Here is a 20,906-nt window from a genome sequence, read left to right on the forward strand (position 1 = left end):
GTGTATACACACTACATGAGGTACAGTGATATACTGTACGGTGACACACTACATGAGGTACAGTGATATACTGTACTGTGTATACACACTACATGAGGTACAGTGATATACTGTACTGTGTATACACACTACATGAGGTACAGTGATATACTGTACGGTGACACACTACATGAGGTACAGTGATATACTGTACTGTGTATACACACTACATTAAGTATGGTTCCCAACTGCATTGCCTTTTGCAATGTCATGAAGGATATTTCAATCAGCATGCAATCCAAATCAACTCTACTGTACCGTACATGAATCCTGTTGGAATAGCCTGCCTGTTAAGATCTCAGTGAAAAGTCCCAGTGTTATTTACTGTCAGAGATGCATTTCATCTCAGTCTTATTAATGAATTATGCAGAATATAAACTGCACAGCATGTGCTCACAGTGGCACTACCAGTGATGAAAAGGGAAACGACACAGCTCGTGCCACACAGCATTAATATATGCAGCTCTTGTATACTACATCCTGTGGCAAATGTTTCCTTAGTTGAACACTGTAATGTAAGCAAACAAGGCCTTTGTGTCCTTAACATAATAACAGTTAATCAAATTAAAGTACAGCAGGCAACAGTATTAAAAGAATGTAGAGCTCACAAAATATGCTTTTTTAGTGCAGCCATTTTATATACCTGCACATTTAAAAAAAAAAGACATGATTTTAAATGCAGAGAATAAAACAAGAAAAAGAATGGTGTCAAATCTGAATAAATTCTGTCCATATCCAACTGAAATGTCAGGACTTGTATCAAGATACGCAAAACATCAACACAAAGTCGGATACCAGCCTTACCAAGCTTCCTGTAATCTTTCAATGTGAAGGAGTGCATAGTAATGCAGTGGTTGTGAAGAGTTCATATAGCCTCTCATGGGAATGGAAGAGTTCATACCGTGCCTCTCACTGGGAATGGAAGAGTTCATACAGTGCCTCTCACTGGGAATGGAAGAGTTCATACAGAGCCTCTCACTGGGAATGGAAGAGTTCATACAGAGCCTCTCACTGGGAATGGAAGAGTTCATACAGTGCCTCTCACTGGGAATGGAAGAGTTCATACCGTGCCTCTCACTGGGAATGGAAGAGTTCATACCGTGCCTCTCACTGGGAATGGAAGAGTTCATACTGTGCCTCTCACTGGGAATGGAAGAGTTCATACCGTGCCTCTCACTGGGAATGGAAGAGTTCATACAGAGCCTCTCACTGGGAATGGAAGAGTTCATACAGAGCCTCTCACTGGGAATGGAAGAGTTCATACCGTGCCTCTCACTGGGAATGGAAGAGTTCATACCGTGCCTCTCACTGGGAATGGAAGAGTTCATACCGTGCCTCTCACTGGGAATGGAAGAGTTCATACCGTGCCTCTCACTGTGATGAGGAGGGGTTGCACCAGCTCTAGAAACATGTTTGCAAAGCCAAAGGCAGTGATGCCCAATGAAAGAAAAGCAGATTTGTGTGATGCAGGTGTGGTTTCAAATACTGTGCAACTGTGATCGGCTTTCAGACAAACACAAGACAAAATCTGTTTTCCCTGTCCAGAGGACAGGCAGCTTTATTGTATCTCAGAATGGGGTCACTTGTGGATCTTGTATGGGAAATGTTCAAGAACTGGGCATTCAAATAAACCCTTTACTGTAGTACTGTGAATCAGCCAAGCGTTATAAAGAACATACTTCAGCACAGAAGATCCATGAATTATGTTCAAATCTATCAATTTTATACAGGCAGCACGATTCACTGTTACTTCAATGATTGTTTTAATCAATATTTAGTCTGGTTTGAAAAAGAGTCGCAATCGCCTATTTTAAAATTTGAAGTATTTTTAAAGCAAACTTCAAAAATGACCAAAGGGATTATTTGTCCATTTTCTGGAGGGATTTGATCTCTGCACAAGACAGTAAGTATACAAATATACATGAGAACCCAACTCATCCACTGAGGGTATGTGAGGATTCTCTCCACTCCAGCTGCCTTCACAACCTGCTGTGCAATCAAGACTTAAATAGGGGGAGCAGGACAAGGATTTCAAGTCAGGAAAAGTGCTTTGATTTTTAAAAGGCAACATTTAAACACACCTGCAACACTACTGACACAACTTTGTGCTGAGCTTACAGTACTGTCATTTCTGCTTGTACCAGTGATAACAAATATTGGTTATAATATTTAAATAATTGTCCTATTATTCATTCTACAAATCAATCATACAATAAAAATGTCTTCAGAGCTCCTTGATTATAATGAACATCCTAGATAAGATACCATCCCACTGTGTACTGCAATATAATCGTGTTTCTGGAACTGGGAGTCCCAGCTTTTCTACTGTGTAACCGCTTCTGAGCTCTACAGGAGAACTGCACAGATACGGGGTTATGGTATGGAAATGGTCAGCTCAGATAAAACACTGAGCCTTTTAGTAAGGAACTGGTGGTCTGATTGCCCTGCTGTCATGTCTCACCAATGTTATCTGAAGTTAACTACTCTGTTGATTTCGAAGCACTGTTGTATGTAATGCTGCTTGATTCACTGTACTATACTTTGTTAAACTCTGTGTCTGCTGGTTCAGATTCAATCTCAGTCACCAGCAAAAGCTCACAGGTCATGTTGCTCCTCCACTGAGACTCAGTGTTTGTGCACATGCAGAACACATGTGATTAAGTGGCATCAACCTCCGTTCTGTGTGCATGTGTGTGTCACACCAGAGTAGAAATTCAGACAGAGGTCCGGGGTACACTTCCATTCCCAGGACACTGGAATTAGAAATGCATCAGTTCTTTCTGATTCACAAACCAGAGCTCCTGTGTTTAACATTCCACAGATCCAACCTTCCTGCACACCAAACCAAGCACAGCTGCTCCACAGAACTTGTCACCAATAAGAACATCCCATAATGATGTTGCAGAAGTAGTCATCTTGAAGCCAAACAATCATGAAGTACAGAAAAAAGCTTCTTCAGTGTTATTGTGGAAAGCTCCCCTTATAAAAAGCTGAAACAGTGAATGCCATATTTACAGTGTTCAAGACAGGGGTCTCACTATGGTTGCTTGTTTGTTAGTTTTTTACACTAAAGGGAATATTCATTCTTCCACAGTTTATCCTTCTGCGCACTCATCTCAGAGCAGACATGGTAGACTTACCAGTTTGTTTACATTACCACTGTAGTTTAAGCTACTGCCACACACATTTACTCCCTCCTCAAAGCTTTTTGGCCACTCTGTGAAATAAACAGCCATCCTTCTAGTACCAGCTGCAGCATTTTCTTCACATGGCATTATATTGTGGCAACACCTGTCACTGTTCTATAATTATACGAGGACCCCACGCACAAAGAAGAAATGCTAAAGAGGTCTGTGCTGCAGTGCCTGCTAATAATAAGTGAATAAGTCACGTTAACAAGCACAGTAAGCCCATGAGTGATGCAAAGCAGAGAACAGGACATGCCATTGTAATGACTAGATGAGCTTCTCCTGATTGTAGATGAGCTACTCTGCAGCATTGCCAGGCTCACAGCATAGTCAAGAACTGCCACAGGAATTCACATGCGGGAGGCTCAATCATTGTAAATTTAGCTTATTACTCCCAGTTTATACTGTACCTGGGAAAGGCTCAGTGCGACGCATATGGGAGTAAAATTTAATGAAGAACACAACTATCCTTTTTTTTGTTTTTTGCTAGTAAATATGTGAACTGAAGACTCCGGTCTGAAGTCTTGTCCTAGAACCAAACTATTATAATTCAAGGTCTCTTGTATAATCCCTTGTATAATGAAAGCAGCATGCACAGTAATTAATTAACCATCACTACTTCAAAAATGATCTTTAGTGCATGAATACTGCACGAGCTCGCTATTATCAAGAGAGGATAAATCTTAACTGTAAAAGGTAAGTGAAGTTTGGAGTGAAAATCATCACGGACTATGCCACACTGAGTCTGCTTCAACAGCTGGACTTTTAACATGTCAGGAATGCAGCCTCCTGTTCCGGCTGGAAGATAGAACAGGGCTGCTGAAACACAGGTAGAAGCGCTTGTGGCAAAGTCCTCAGCTTGGGCTCGTTGCACCCTTTAAAAATTACTGACCCAGACACAGAAACCGGATTTTAGCGCGATTGTGCACTTTTTTTTACAAGCGAACAAAAATAAACAAACAAAAATAAAAGCTTAACTCCTTCCAGGAGTGCTAAACTAAACTTTATTCCAGCTCTAAACTATACCGGACAGTTAAGCTGTTTTCCGGTCACAAAACTCCTTGTTCTCCTTGTTTACACTAAGCACTGCTGTTCCTCTGATCAAGGGATTATAGATGCCCTGTACCCTACACCAGCAACGAGACATGCAGCAATCTGATCAAGGGATTACAGATACACTGTACCCTACACCAGCAATAAGACACACAGCCATCTGATCAAGGGATTATAGATGCCCTGTACCCTACACCAGCAATGAGACATGCAGCAACCTGATCAAGGGATTATAGATACACTGTACCCTACACCAGCAATAAGACACACAGCCATCTGATCAAGGGATTATAGATACACTGTACCCTACACCAGCAATGAGACATGCAGCTACCTGATCAAGGGATTATAGATGCCCTGTACCCTACACCAGCAATGAGACATGCAGCAATCTGATCAAGGGATTATAGATACACTGTACCCTACACCAGCAATGAGACATGCAGCAATCTGATCAAGGGATTATAGATGCCCTGTACCCTACACCAGCAATGAGACATGCAGCAACCTGATCAAGGGATTATAGATGCCCTGTACCCTACACCAGCAATGAGACATGCAGCAACCTGATCAAGGGATTATAGATACACTGTACCCTACACCAGCAATGAGACATGCAGCAACCTGATCAAGGGATTATAGATACACTGTACCCTACACCAGCAATGAGACATGCAGCAACCTGATCAAGGGATTATAGATACACTGTACCCTACACCAGCAATGAGACATGCAGCAATCTGATCAAGGGATTATAGATACACTGTACCCTACACCAGCAATGAGACATGCAGCAATCTGATCAAGGGATTATAGATACACTGTACCCTACACCAGCAATAAGACACACAGCCATCTGATCAAGGGATTATAGATACACTGTACCCTACACCAGCAATGAGACATGCAGCAACCTGATCAAGGGATTATAGATGCCCTGTACCCTACACCAGCAATGAGACATGCAGCAACCTGATCAAGGGATTATAGATACACTGTACCCTACACCAGCAATGAGACATGCAGCAATCTGATCAAGGGATTATAGATACACTGTACCCTACACCAGCAATGAGACATGCAGCAACCTGATCAAGGGATTATAGATACACTGTACCCTACACCAGCAATGAGACATGCAGCAACCTGATCAAGGGATTATAGATACACTGTACCCTACACCAGCAATGAGACATGCAGCAACCTGATCAAGGGATTATAGATGCCCTGTACCCTACACCAGCAATGAGACATGCAGCAACCTGATCAAGGGATTATAGATACACTGTACCCTACACCAGCAATGAGACATGCAGCAACCTGATCAAGGGATTATAGATACACTGTACCCTACACCAGCAATGAGACATGCAGCAATCTGATCAAGGGATTATAGATACACTGTACCCTACACCAGCAATGAGACATGCAGCAATCTGATCAAGGGATTATAGATACACTGTACCCTACACCAGCAATGAGACATGCAGCAACCTGATCAAGGGATTATAGATGCCCTGTACCCTACACCAGCAATGAGACATGTAGCAATCTGATCAAGGGATTATAGATGCCCTGTACCCTACACCAGCAATGAGACATGCAGCAACCTGATCAAGGGATTATAGATGCCCTGTACACTGCACCAACAATGAGACCCACAGCCACCTGATCAAGGGATTACCCTTGTGCTGTTACCTACTATACCAATCACAAATCACACATAGAAATCACAGCACAACTGGGACAGAACATGGCAGCACAATGTCCCGACAAGATTGGAACAACAACCTAAAAATTAAGAAAATGTCCAATTATCAGCCTATCTTACTGGTTTATTTGTATATATTCACACATTCAGTATGTTTACATGCAGAGTAATATTCCATTAATACTGAGCATTCCTAATAATAATAAAAGAGTAAGCTGCATGAACAGTAAATATTCAATTATTACAGTGTGCTATTGTGGGCAATGCTATAAAGACACAAACGCACAAACACGTTTACTTTGTACTGACTGAGTTTTAAATACAAGCTAATTGTCTTTGCGCCCTTGATGCCCGACGTGTTATTCTGTCCATTACTGGTTCTGAGTTGCTGATATATGATCAGCACTTTCAATACATTAATTAGCATTCCTTGCAGTACTAATTACTACACAGACTTTATTAATATGCTTTTCGCCACCCAGCAAAATGAACCTGATTAAAAGGTTTGATAATATATACTTGAATACTGTACATCGATTCTGCACACTGTGTTTACTGGAACGGAGGGCTTCTCTTCTGATACTTCAAGATCCTTTTAAAGATCTATTGGAGGTTTTCTTCATTTTCAAATCAAACCTCACTGATGGAATTACCCTTTCAGCACTGAAGAGAGTGAGATATGATGTATGACAAGGTGTGACTTCCATCTCTATAGCACTCAATGAAAAGAGCTGAAAAGAATAGTTCTCAGAAATTAGACAAACATTCCTCATTATCTTCGAAACATTCCTCTCAAGCATGCTTCTTTTTAGTACTAGTCAATGCAATGCTACTTTCAGGTCGTTGCATTTATGTAGGGTTCAGCTAAGCCAGCCCCACCCCCGTGCAATGCTCCTCAAACAGAATGAGAGTGGGTTGGGTTTGCATGGTAACAGCACACTTGACTTGAAGCCTGGTATCTATTTTTAGAATCATTAGGTGCTTAATGTCTTTTCTGACTCTGAGCATTAATGGATTACAGGTAGAGCAGACCATGTGAATCAGTGCAGTATTGTGCCAGGAGGGTGTAGCTTACTTGTTCAACAAAGACATTCAAAACACAATTACTGGCATGACAGAGTCAGACACAATTGCTCCTAACAGAGCCCCATAATGTTGTCATCCCATATACATCATATTGCATGTACTCTCCTTCACTGCAATCTTCTCAAGTTGTGCACTGACAGTATATCCTGCTGTCAGTCTGAGACATGTTCCTGGTCTCATACAGAACACCAAGACAGCTGTCGATTTGATTTTACACAAGATTGAATTTATAACATACAGCAGCCTCTACTGTAGTAAAATAAAAAGGTGCTCAACATGGCATGAGATTGCCGTGCACTGAGACCCTTCAGCAGCCTCTACTGTAGTAAAATAAAAAGGTGCTCAACATGGCATGAGATTGCCATGCACTGAGACCCTTCAGCAGCCTCTGCTGTAGTAAAATAAAAAGGTGCTCAACATGGCATGAGATTGCCGTGCACTGAGACCCTTCAGCAGCCTCTGCTGCAGTAAAATAAAAAGGTGCTCAACATGGCATGAGATTGCCATGCACTGAGACCCTTCAGCAGCCTCTGCTGTAGTAAAATAAAAAGGTGCTCAACATGGCATGAGATTGCCATGCACTGAGACCCTTCAGCAGCCTCTGCTGTAGTAAAATAAAAAGGTGCTCAACATGGCATGAGATTGCCGTGCACTGAGACCCTTCAGCAGCCTCTGCTGTAGTAAAATAAAAAGGTGCTCAACATGGCATGAGATTGCCGTGCACTGAGACCCTTCAGCAGCCTCTGCTGTAGTAAAATAAAAAGGTGCTCAACATGGCATGAGATTGCCGTGCACTGAGACCCTTCAGCAGCCTCTGCTGTAGTAAAATAAAAAGGTGCTCAACATGGCATAAGATTGCCGTGCACTGAGACCCTTCAGCAGCCTCTACTGTAGTAAAATAAAAAGGTGCTCAACATGGCATGAGATTGCCGTGCACTGAGACCCTTCAGCAGCCTCTACTGTAGTATCTAGAATAATCAGGTAACACTTTCAAAAGTAGAAACCCTTTTTTGGTTCATTGTCTTCATGTCTTACCAATAGTAACAAAGTGTCTGCCAATTGAACTGGAACCATACTGCAGCTCCCCTTCATACATCAAAAATGAAAAAAAAACTGGACACCTGCCATTTCTTATGCTGGGGTATATTTATATATTTTCATTTTTCATTTTTTTTTTTTTTTTTTACTGTTTCCCCCAAAAAACAGGGGGGGTAATGATTAGTTGTGAGAGTAAAATGATTAAAAATGAAAAACAGCATAAAATATTTGTGAGCTAGCTTTTCCTTTAACTCTGTATTTCAAATAGGTTTATTTGTAGCTTTATTGTTGTGGACTGTTTGGCTATCACTCTAGTTGCTGTTCTATCTCGATGGCAGAGTGCTGTGTTTATTCATTTTTAAAACGTGAAACTCAGGAAAGAACAGAAATGCAGCACTCTGACTGAAACACTTCACAGCATGTTGATGCAATCATTATCGGCACGAGAGGAGATGTCGGTGTGGCTCAGTTGTGCGTACCATGTGTAAGGTTTCTGGGGGCGTTCCTGAGTATATACATCGATTTTTTTTTAAACTGTTTTAACTTGCTAGCGATCAAATGTAAGGCATTGCAAAATAATGCAGCATGGGCGGTGCTATGATGCGTTATAAACAAATATGCTATGGTTTGACTGTGGCACTGAACTGTAAGATTGCACTGTGTCTACGGATTCGGGACAAATGCCATCCCGGAGACATGAAGCCCGGGACAGGGACTTGACCTTTACATTTCGGGACTGTCCCACCCAGTTAGGGACAGGTGGTCACCCTAAGGGACACTTCCCATTGAAGATGACAAAGGGCTCCTTTTAAACCAGCAGCATCACAATGTGCCTGCATTAGTGTAATAATCACCAAGTCACATTTACATTACAGCGTGCCTGCATTAGTGTAATAATCATCAACTCACACTTTGGCTAATCCAATCAATTTTTAAATGATCATATAATATAATGTTGGCATTAAATCAGTCCCAACATGTAACTGTCTTGTTAACAAATGAGTGCCCTCAATCCTAACAGTGTATTGTGATGGTGGTGTGCCTCAGTAACAGCACTGATAAACATGCCTGCTGGAGCAGCCAAACCCACACAGAGCCGCGTCTGAAACACAACAGCTATAAAAAAACCATGTCGACAGGATTCCAAACATCAATATACTCCACGGGTTTATTTATTTAAAAGCAACCCCAAAGCATGCAAATAAAATTTATACAAATGTATCAAATATTTTTTTTGGTTAGAACAAGAACATTTAAGGGTTAATACATTCAAGGGTTAAAAACCTCCCAATTCCAGCCTTCAGATGCAGCCCGCTACTCAAAATTCAAAGGAAGCAGTCTGCTTAACTGCATCATTTACTGTACCACATTAGCCCCAAGAGGCTAATGGTTCAATTCTATTTAAAACTCAGCGCTCCCAGCTGTTTCCCCCACAACCCTGCACACAATACCCTCCTCCACACAGCATGATGCAGGGAAAGGAAAGGAGCGCAGACCCTCCTCCACACAGCATGATGCAGGGAAAGGAAAGGAGCGCAGACCCTCCTCCACACAGCATGATGCAGGGAAAGGAAAGGAGGAGCTCAGGCCTGGAGAGGAAGGGATTCACAGACTTTCCAACATGCTTCATTTTCACAACAAATAGACTCACTGCTTCTTAATTTATTTTTGCAGAGGAAGGATAACGTCTCAGCACTTCCTCTCTGAATGAGTGCAAAGGAAGGCTGACGTCTCAGTGCTTCCTCTCTGAATGAGTGCAAAGGAAGGCTGACGTCTCAACGCTTCCTCTCTGAATGAGTGCAGAGGAAGGCTGACGTCTCAACGCTTCCTCTCTGAATGAGTGCAGAGGAAGGCTGACGTCTCAACGCTTCCTCTCTGAATGAGTGCAAAGGAAGGCTGACGTCTCAGCGCTTCCTCTCTGAATGAGTGCAAAGGAAGGCTGACGTCTCAACGCTTCCTCTCTGAATGAGTGCAAAGGAAGGCTGACGTCTCGGCGCTTCCTCTCTGAATGAGTGCAAAGGAAGGCTGACGTCTCGGCGCTTCCTCTCTGAATGAGTGCAGAGGAAGGCTGACGTCTCGGCGCTTCCTCTCTGAATGAGTGCAAAGGAAGGCTGACGTCTCAGCGCTTCCTCTCTGAATGAGTGCAGAGGAAGGCTGACGTCTCAGCGCTTCCTCTCTGAATGAGTGCAGAGGAAGGCTGACGTCTCAGCGCTTCCTCTCTGAATGAGTGCAAAGGAAGGCTGAAGTCTCAGCGCTTCCTCTCTGAATGAGTGCAAAGGAAGGCTGAAGTCTCAGCGCTTCCTCTCTGAATGAGTGCAAAGGAAGGCTGAAGTCTCAGCGCTTCCTCTCTGAATGAGTGCAGAGGAAGGCTGACGTCTCAGCGCTTCCTCTCTGAATGAGTGCAGAGGAAGGCTGATGATGTCACAGCAATTGATCCTTTAACAGAACTGCACTGCCGTCATGTCTTACTAGCCTCTTACTGGCTGATAACAACCAATCAGAAACAGTTCTACAAACACTAGTTTTAATGACAAACTGCAGTAAAATGGATTCCTTTCACCACTTGGACACCCATGACAATGGCATACTGTACTTTGAGGATTTTGAAGTGACCTTTTCATCCAGAGGTAGGATGTTTGGACAGCCTGACAGTATTTACGCACTGAACTGAGTCAGAATCATAATACAGAAATAAGTATTGCTTGCTACCTGCGTACACTGGCTACCTTTCTGAAATGATTTTGATCTAGAAACGAATACTGTGCATATTACAGAATGGTCTGAATAGAGAGCAAGCCCAGGTAGTACTGCACTGGAGGTAATGCGTAGCACTGCAGCCCTGTGTAAGGTTTGAGGATGCTGTAATGTGTAGCACTGCAGCCCTGTGTAAGGTTCTAGGATGCTGTAATGTGTAGCACTGCAGACCTGTGTAAGGTTCGAGGATGCTGTAATGTGTAGCACTGCAGCCCTGTGTAAGGTTCGAGGATGCTGTAATGTGTAGCACTGCAGCCCTGTGTAAGGTTCGAGGATGCTGTAATGCGTAGCACTGCAGCCCTGTGTAAGGTTTGAGGATGCTGTAATGTGTAGCACTGCAGCCCTGTGTAAGGTTTGAGGATGCTGTAATGTGTAGCACTGCAGCCCTGTGTAAGGTTCGAGGATGCTGTAATGCATAGCACTGCAGCCCTGTGTAAGGTTTGAGGATGCTGTAATGTGTAGCACTGCAGCCCTGTGTAAGGTTTGAGGATGCTGTAATGTGTAGCACTGCAGCCCTGTGTAAGGTTTGAGGATGCTGTAATGTGTAGCACTGCAGCCCTGTGTAAGGTTCGAGGATGCTGTAATGTGTAGTACGGCAGCACAGCTGTGCATGTGATCCTTCTGGTTTCCCATTATTGTTGCTAAATAGTTACACACAGATTATATAGCTCCTGTGGATGAAAGAAACATGTCAGGGGATTTTCTAATTGTAGTTACATTCTGTATGGTTGGTTAGTGTGTCCTATATTTTTAGAGCTGATATTTCAGAATTTCTCCAGAAGCAATAACCCTGAGATGTGCCACAATATACTGTATAATATTCAGGACAGCATGTATTGGATGGTAAAATGAGACTTCAGTCTCAAGGGTTACTTTCCTGGTTAAATAAATACATTTAGAAAAATAATGGCATATGCAGGTCAACAGCTTATGACTTTGTTCCGATGAATGTACTGTAAATCTCATTGGGTAGCAGCCGCTCTGCTGACGAGCGCTTAAATGAATGCAGTGGCTCACACTTTATACAACTGCCTTGTGTCCTGTACAGGAGTTGTCAAGGCAACATGCTCCCTTTCTGCCACGCAATCTCTGTGGCTGGCAGGCTCATTTAATATGCGTGTGTGCTGGGGAAATTACTGGAAATATAGTGCTGCTTCATGCAAATGTGAAACCCTCTGGACACATGACTTACACAACCAACAAGCTTGTGTTTCTTTGAGGTCCCCATCAGTCCTGCTGCAGACAGGGCCTGGGGGCCGGAAACATTCCGTTTTCACATGTATCTGCAGCGCAGTGCGAGAGCAGAGCAATTCTCAGAAGCCACTCCCACTCACAGGTATTCAATGAATCACAGCATAGACACTCTTAGAGGCCACTCCCACTCACAGGGCAGTGTGCTGCTTCTCTCCACCCTGACTGCACAGGGGTCTGCTCACATAGGAAGCTCATATTAATAGTGTTTGTGTTGCAAACGATCTGGATTCAAGACTGCGAGTATAGGAAGCTTGCCAGAGTTGGGCACATTACTGAAAAAGTAACTTATTACTTGCTAGTCGTTTCTCCAGAAAAAGGTAAAATAAATGTAATATAATATCATTATTACTTAATAAAAAGGTACCGCGTTATATTAGTAATATTTCTTTCTCTTGTCTTGTTCTGCAAAACAGTTGTCCAGGGGCGACCCCTGTGGCCGGTAGGGCGCCTGTGGTTCTTCAGTGGAGTCTCCAGATCTGTGTTGTCCTCCGGCGCTGTGGATCCGCAGTGTGAAAAATCACAGATTTGTAGGGGCATGTTTCGGAGGACGCGTGCTCCAGCCTCCGTTCCCCGAGTTGGCGGGGGGGGTTGAGAAGAAGTGAGCGAGGATACAGATAATAATTGGGCACACTAAATTGGGGAGAAAACCGGGGTAAAAAATTGGAGATGACTAAATTTAAAAATAAATTAAAAAATTAAAAAAAAAAGTTGTCCAATAAAATTTTGGATTTTATTTTTCATTATCTTGCATGTCCTGTAGTTCAAAAAATATCGAACTCTATTAAAAGATATAATTAAAAAAAAACATTTACTACGAGAGCATGGATGACCATTATTACATTAAAAGGTAAATGTGCCAGCTGTGGATCACCTGCAGAATTCAGATATTCCCAGAGAGTGGGGGAGGGAGAGATTTATAATTTGCTTTAAGCCATCCCCTGGAACAGAAACATTGCTATTTCATCTACAAAATACTCATGATATTTATTAAATGTAGCATTTCCCATGATTAAGTTCCGTTTCAAAGTTCCACAATATTGCTGTCAGTTTACTGCAGGACATTGTTTTATGTAGTGCTACACTATAAAAAATAAGAACATGCTTCCCTCCCCTGGACTGTGGCTCACCGCTCCCTCACTCCCTCACAGAACCACAAAAGTACTACCAGCAACACTAGATGCATGTGCTAAAGGAAATACACTGAACTACTCAAGTTATGCTGCAGCACAGAAAGAGATCCACTTTACTGGAATCACATTAGTGCAGCATGATTACAAGGAACTGTATCTTTGAAAAAATAAAAAAAAAAGGATTTCAAATGAATATTGTACACACAATAAAAAAGGATGCATTTTTAACGACAATAAATAAAAAATAATTAATCACTGATGTTCCTGTATTTATTAGCATTTCTCCTTTTCTACTGAATAGCATGCATTCAGTTTCTGAGGATGTGAATAATAGTTGAACCAGTATCTCTCTTCTACAGTAGACAATAACTACTGTCCTAGAAGCAGTGCTTGAAACCTCTAGGCTAAATCTGTACACCTCTCTGTACAACTCTCCCACTCCAACACAGCGCACAGCCAGGAGCCAGGAACAAAATATGGAGTTGATGTTTTGAATCAGATGGCACGGAAGTATTCCATGAAAGCTGGCTCCCGACGGTGGTCTGTTCAGGTGTTTTACAATGTATTGGACCTAGCAGCCACCAACTCCTGGATACTTTACAAAGAAAAAAAAACAGAAAAAAAGAAAAATAAATGAGACTTTTCATAACTTCTTGTGCTGTGCGCTTCTGTAAAATATTTTCTTCTAAGTCTATTTATCTACGTTGTTCAGTTGATTGTGCGCATCTGATGATAAACCGATTGCTGTTGAAAAGTTAAAATGTATTGCTGTCATTTCAGTTTTATAAATATGTATGTTGTAAACCAATGTCTGTTCAGATGTTTATTTATTTACATTTTCTTGTTTTGATTTGTAAAGTAAATGTTCATATATATGCATGCTTCGGTTGCTCAGATGTTTATGTAAAGTACTAAATAAAATAATCTGACTGTTTCTCCTTTTGTAATACTATTTTTACAGTATTTTGAATACAAACATCAGAAAGACTGCTGCAGGGCTTCTACGTATGAGAATAATTTAGTGTTAAAGGTATCCTAATGTTCTTAATACATCAGAACACATTGAAATATATGTGAATGAGATGATTTAGTTCCAGTTAGATGGTTGATCATTACTGTAGCAACATGAACAGACTGGACAGAAAGACACAGACATATCACTGGCTTTGGAGATCCAGAATCCCAATGATGCAGTTGCACTTTGAAGCAATTGTGTGTCCATGCATTATTTTCCTCTACAGACTAATCGGTGTAGTGAAGTGAGTAAGGAGAGTGCAGCTCCATAGAGAAAGCTTTCTTTTACAGCACGTACCAGCAAGATAAACCACAGACATGGCATGAGAAATGTTTCTATACGTTGCACTGTACTATTAAATCTTATTAAATGAATGAACACGAGTCATGATGCAGTTCTTCATCAGGGCTGCATTAAAACAGGGTTCTATTGTAATGATACAAACAGCGAAAGGATTGAAATGCTACTGCTCTTGAGCTCCTGTACAAACCCTGCAGGAGCCTTCTCCTGGTAACTTACTGTCCCATCAATGCATATCCTTTAACAAAAGAGTGCAATGAGGGTTAATACAATCGACTCCAGATCAAATTAAATCTTCAATGAAACAGCAGCCCCTGTACATGTTCTAGGTAACACCAGCCACTGTAACAACAGCCTGTAGCTGCTCCCCGTAGATGTTCTAGGTAACAGCATGATTCTATCTGCACAATCCATGTATCTATCCATCTGCACAGCCCCAGGTATCTCGCTATCTGCATATTTTTGCCTTGTATACTTGCAGAGTCTGCCTAGATAGAGTTTATTTTTGTGATATGGGATGGAATAATCTATCAATTAAAACTGGAAGAATTATTGTAAGCGTTCTGTAAGTATTCAGAAATACAGACTGGTTTACCATTAGGCACCAATAAAGATCTAGTCCTATGGTGTATATCCCCATGAGAACGCTCATGGTTCTATTAAGAACAGGAGTCGTTTACAAAACAGATTGAATTAATTTAGCTCTTCCTAATTGTCCACCCATGCAACTTTAGTCAGGAAAAGGAAACAGTATTTTCTGAGCAACATTGGTGGTACTGGTGAGAAAGAAATGTGGTTTCCATAACAACAAGCTATAGCATCCATCCAGAGTCTGCAAATGCATTAGTCAACAGGCCTTGTGCTGGAGCCCAGAGTGAGACACATCTAAACCTGAGAGATTTCTGTATTAACAGATACATCTAAACCTGGGAGATTTCTGTATTTATTTGTATTTCTAACATATAAATATGGACACTGAAACTCCCATAGCTTACAAGTTATCCATAATCCAGGCTCAGGTACAGTACACCCAGGCATAACACCTGTAAAATCATTGTGATTCATACCAACCACAGGGAATTTATAATTAGCCATAAGTGAAATATAACCCAGGCACATCAGGTCCCCTTTGAATTTCAAGACTAATTAAACCACTTCGGAGGAACGTTCCCTTGCTGTGTTTTTTGTCATCAATGTTTTGAAAGAAGATAAAACAAAAAAACATCCACTATGCTGCAGAAGCACTCCTGGTAATACACCTGTGTTGTAATTTATTAGTCTGAAGTAGTAGTAAGCAATTAGCAGAAAAAGGTCAACAGTTCTGTTGGACACCTCGTGTTCTGTAGGAATGAAGGATGCAAGAGACTGCTTTCAGTGGAGGAAATGTGAGCAGTTTGTCATTGTCACACATGCGCCTATAGACTAGAACATGCAGCGTGCATTCAATACAGAGTCATTTATTGTACACAATCTGCAAGAGTTTTTAAAAATGTAAATGTGCCATACATACAGTAAAATAAAGATCTCCAGTCAACTGCAAACAAGCTCCTAATCAACCTTGAATTCTGTAAACTGTTGTATCTAATTTTACCTTCTTATGTAAACCACTTAATTCAAAAATTAAAACTTTAACAGTGTGTGAATTTAGTAGCCGACAGTACAGAAAATTAAAAGAGCAAAACCTATCCCTCACATTCTAAAAAAAAAAAAAAAAAAACCCTAAAAGGATTGTGATAATCTAAAGGTGACAGTCAAACATGATTTGTGTCAAGTTGCAATGACATTCTTACCTGTTTCCATAGATAGCTGTCCACTTGGTTTAACTTCCAAGAGATGGCCAGGTGCACAGCTGATAGAATGACTCCACTTACGACGGCGTCCCTCATTCTGATCGGGAGCAGCGTGTAGATGATGTAAATGAAGAAGACAGTCCACCATATCCCCTCTGAGGCACTCCTGGGCTCCACCAGCAAAACCGCAATGATCTGAACCACAATGACAACCAAGACGACCAGGTAACAGATGATCCACATGTGGTCCTGGTGGAACCCATTCCTGTTACATATGATCATGAGCACAATGATGAGCGCAATGGCGATGGTGAAGACGACCACATAGGGCAGCTTGTAACCCCCCCCTGCACAGTGCAAGCCCAGCATCACCAGGCACAGCAACACCAAGACGCTCATGAGCATGGTCAGGCTGCTCTGGTTGAGCCTGAAGAAGTAACGCTGATAGAGCCTCTCCAGCTTGACCGACGGAAACTTCTTGGATCTGAAGATCTGCAACACGCTGCTGCAACACTGAGCCATGGAGAACTTCATGTCCTGAGCCTGTAGCCCGAGCTCCACAGACCTGGCTCTCAGCTCCCCATCCTGCTTTGGGCCTGCTCTGTTGTTGTTATGGCCCTCCTCTCCATTGTCTTGCCATGCAGACTTGGACCTGAAGCTGACTCTGCTCACAGTGCTTGTGGTCCTTCCTGGGTGCCGCTCCAAATCCTCTTCTCCTCTCCACCTGTTGCTGGACCTGGTTTTCTTGGCAGCTGATTTAGTAGAGTAAGGACACCCATTGGCTCTGGACTGGGAGTCGCTCCAAGCAGAGCGATGTTCAGTTCCACCCTGAGGTCCAGGGGCAGTGAACCCCGGAGGGCTCACGCTGTTGGATCGGGACATATCTGAGATACACACCCAGCTTGAAATGGCGAGGAGATTGATATGCAATTGGTTATTTAATTATTGAGCCAAAACACAGCAGTGGGAATCCATTCCTTCAGCATGGTGTTAGTGATCCAGAGCCACTATCCACTTAGTCTTTGTGTTGAAAATATTACAAAATAATAAATAATAATGATCAACTTTCTATAACAATTTCTTTAAGGAGTTCAGTAATCTTCCAGACAAATATTTAAAGTTTGCGTCTTTACTTTAAACTGTTTAACCATGGAAGTCTTTATAGTTCAGTACTCAGGAGCACATACCAGAGCAATTAAAATAGAAATAAAACATTTAAAAAACATTTTACTGTTAAAAGTTTCTGGGGGATAAATACGTATTTTTAAAATATAATTTTAAGCTCAAGGGAAAATATCTGATCATTAAGCATTTTTTTCCCAAAATGTTAAAGTCTAAATTAAATCAGTTACACTGTAACGTTCTTCCAGTTAAACCTATTGTATCATACCGTGATATAGATCATTTAAAAAAAGCTCAAAATGCAAATAGTACAGCTTTAAAATAAAATGAATTCAAATTGTGAGAATGAATTCCCTTTGCATGCAATATCTGGTACTCGTGGACTGGGCGGTGAAGCTGCTCAATGCCATCATTTCAATAATTGACTCGTGAATCCTTTCAAGCGCAAGATGTCCTAACTGGACTGCAAACATAAAACTATCAATCCTGTTTTCAGTTGAGAGGCCGGTGAAACAAAATCACCAATACTGAAGTGCGATCAAACTGCAGCGACGGCGCTTTGGATGTGGCTCACCGTTCATGATCATAAAGGTTTATTTGCTTTAGAATAAAACGACGTGTCAATGAACAGTGTCGCCTTTGCTCGCGGTGGTCTTGCCCTTCTCGTCATCGCTCCCCTTGCTTGCTGCTTCACACCTGAGCTGGCACCTTTCACTGCAGAACGTTTCCTACATTTTATACAACGCTGAAATCTATTAAATCTCCACCAGCTTCATTTTCCTTCCGCAAGAGCGGATTTAACACAGAACGTCTTCCAAATGAAGAATGGTTTTGCGATTGAAAATAAAATGATGATGCGTCGGTGTTGTCAGTAAGTAAAACTCCGGGAGATCAATCGGCGTGTTCGTGTACAGCATACTGTATATCCTTTATAACATTTCAGACAGTCGAGGTTTATATTTATCCATAGTAAATCATGCAGCAAAGATCCTCCCGTTCCGTCCTGTTGCATAAGAGCTCTTGTTTTTCATTCAGCATATGGCAGTTCTCTGCGGTACAGAAATGAAACTGGATCATTTCACTGTGTAACCTGTGTTTGTAGCGCAGCTCCCTGTACCGTGGATTCCGCATCCCTGTTCAGCTGCTCTTTGTACTCCAGTTCAATCAACTTTGATTCGATAGCCCTGCCTTCTATCTGCTGTTATTGGGTGCTCAGTGAGGGTAACTTTTCACTCTTGAATTTTCATTGGTCTAAGTGCCTGTCAAAACCTGGGTATTTTCAGCGCACAGAGTGTTTTTTTGTTTGTTTGTTTGTTTGTTGGTTTTTCTTCTAAATGGGAGGGGCTAGTCAAACAGTTGGATTGTAGGAGCGATGTTTTTGTTCGCAGGCTGCTAGCTTGCAAGCTACGTTATATTAACGATAATGTTTAGTAGAAATTCACTCAGCAAGCCTATAAGATAAAAAGATAATGTGTTATTTCTTTCTTGTGTTCTTTCTCTCTTTCTTTATCTCTTTATTTCTACGGTAGTGGTGTAGGCACACTGCCAGACCCTTGATAATCAGACATCTTGAGAGCCATTCTGCAGCACATACAAGTGCAATCACATTCTGCTCTGTTCCTATTTCAACACCTTCAACTTATTTTTTCTATTACCTAGCATTAAAAGCCATTCATATCACAGGCATTATCGCAACCATATCTGTAATTTTTTATTTCCATTCAGTTGAATAATTAAACCTACCTGGTTGGCACAAGGTCCAGGACTGGAATGGACTGCTGACACAGCAGGTAAACATCAGAGGTGTAGAAGTGCATTGCAATACATTTTTGTTATAAAACTCCACTTTTTCCTAAGGCAACTACAAAAATCTAAAGCAGTAACTTTGATTTAATTTCTGGTAAAGTTAAATAACTACCACAGTTGAAAACACAGTTACTGCGGACCAGTCGTTGCTTCTATTTGACCCACACTTACTCAAACTTACACAGCTACATCTCATTATAGTAATGGCAATATTATCTTCTCTCTACTAACCCCTAATGTTATAATACTGTGCAGCTTAGAACTGTGCCTTTGGTTACAACCACAGTGCGGTTATCACTTTGGACCCTGTTCCGCAAGAATTTCAAAACGCTTAAGTGGCTAGCTTCTTGTAACTCTGCCTGTGTTTGTAAAAATCAACTGCTTGAGACCTGAGGCAGGAAGCATGAGGCATGAGACATGAAGCATGAAGATGGAGACATGAGACATGAAATATGAAGCATGAGACATGAGACATGAGACATGAGATATGAAGCATGAGACATGAAACATGAAACATGAAGCATGAAGTATCAGACAAACCATTAAATGTGAACCCCACAAATAAACTGTTGTTAATAGTATAAGAGCTAGTTTTTAGGATCTAAACCCTGGCAGGGCCCACAGGATGTACAGTGAGCTTGCTTGCAGTACTTGACAGCATCCACCGGAAGGAGACAGTGACCTTACCTGAATTACCTGAGAGTATCCACCGGGGGGGGGGGGGGGGGGGGGGGGGGGGGGGGGGTGGGGGGGGAGTCAGCTTGCTTGCAGCATTGGCATGTATCCAGCTTGGCTGGCTGGCTGGAGACTGTGAGCTTGCTTGCAGTACCTTGCAGTATGCACTGTATGGAGACAGTGAGCTTGCCTGCAGTACCTTGCAGTATGCATTGTATGGAGACAGTGAGCTTGCCTGCAGTACCTTGCAGTATGCATTGTATGGAGACAGTGAACTTGCCTGCAGTACCTTGCAGTATGCACTGTATGGAGACAGTGAGCTTGCCTGCAGTACCTGGTAGTATCTACTAGAGGGGGAGAGTGAGCTTCCTTACAGTACCTCGCAGTATGCACTGGATGGAGAAAGTGAGCTTGCTTGCAGTACTGCCAGTATCCACTGGCTGGAGACAGTGAGCTTGCCTGCAGTACCTTGCAGTATGCACTGTATGGAGACAGTGAGCTTGCCTGCAGTACCTTGCAGTATGCACTGTATGGAGACAGTGAGTTTGCCTGCAGTACCTTGCAGTATCCACTGGCTGGAGACAGTGAGCTTGCCTGCAGTACCTTGCAGTATGCACTGTGTTGAGACAGTGAGCTTGCTTATAGTACCAGGCAGTATCCTCCTTGATCAGAACACTGTCCTTCCTCTGAGGGGTCGCTTTCCAGGCTAATTTTCTATGTCCTCTGCAGAAAGAAAAGGACGGTGTTCAGAGAGTTCACTTCACTCCCACAAAGCAAAGACATCCAGGTTCTTGTCCTGCTTTGCGCCCTGGCGCCCGAGTGCTTGCTAGTAATGTTGAGGCATATTGAGCCCTGAACAGCAGCGCTAGCTTTGCCTATTGAGGAAGGCTAGGCACTCATGTTATTTCATCAGTAATAATTAATTCATGGAAACAGTACAGTGCT

At 42.1% G+C, this 20,906-nt stretch overlaps 1 protein-coding gene across 2 annotated transcripts in view; it reads right to left on the reverse strand.

Moving 5' to 3' along the window:
* Nucleotides 1-18,644, reverse strand: part of LOC121322506 (adenylate cyclase type 5-like) — a 68,844-nt gene extending 50,200 nt beyond the window's left edge. For both annotated transcript variants that reach the window (XM_041262606.1, XM_041262605.1), the window contains exon 1: nt 16,359-18,644. In XM_041262606.1, the coding sequence (XP_041118540.1) occupies nt 16,359-17,240 (882 nt within the window). In that variant the 5' untranslated portion in view covers nt 17,241-18,644. The remainder of the gene's footprint in view (nt 1-16,358) is intronic.
* Between the last annotated feature and the right edge of the window lie 2,262 nt (nt 18,645-20,906).

The sequence above is a fragment of the Polyodon spathula genome, chromosome 10, assembly GCF_017654505.1.
Source record: "Polyodon spathula isolate WHYD16114869_AA chromosome 10, ASM1765450v1, whole genome shotgun sequence".
NCBI lineage: Eukaryota > Metazoa > Chordata > Actinopteri > Acipenseriformes > Polyodontidae > Polyodon > Polyodon spathula.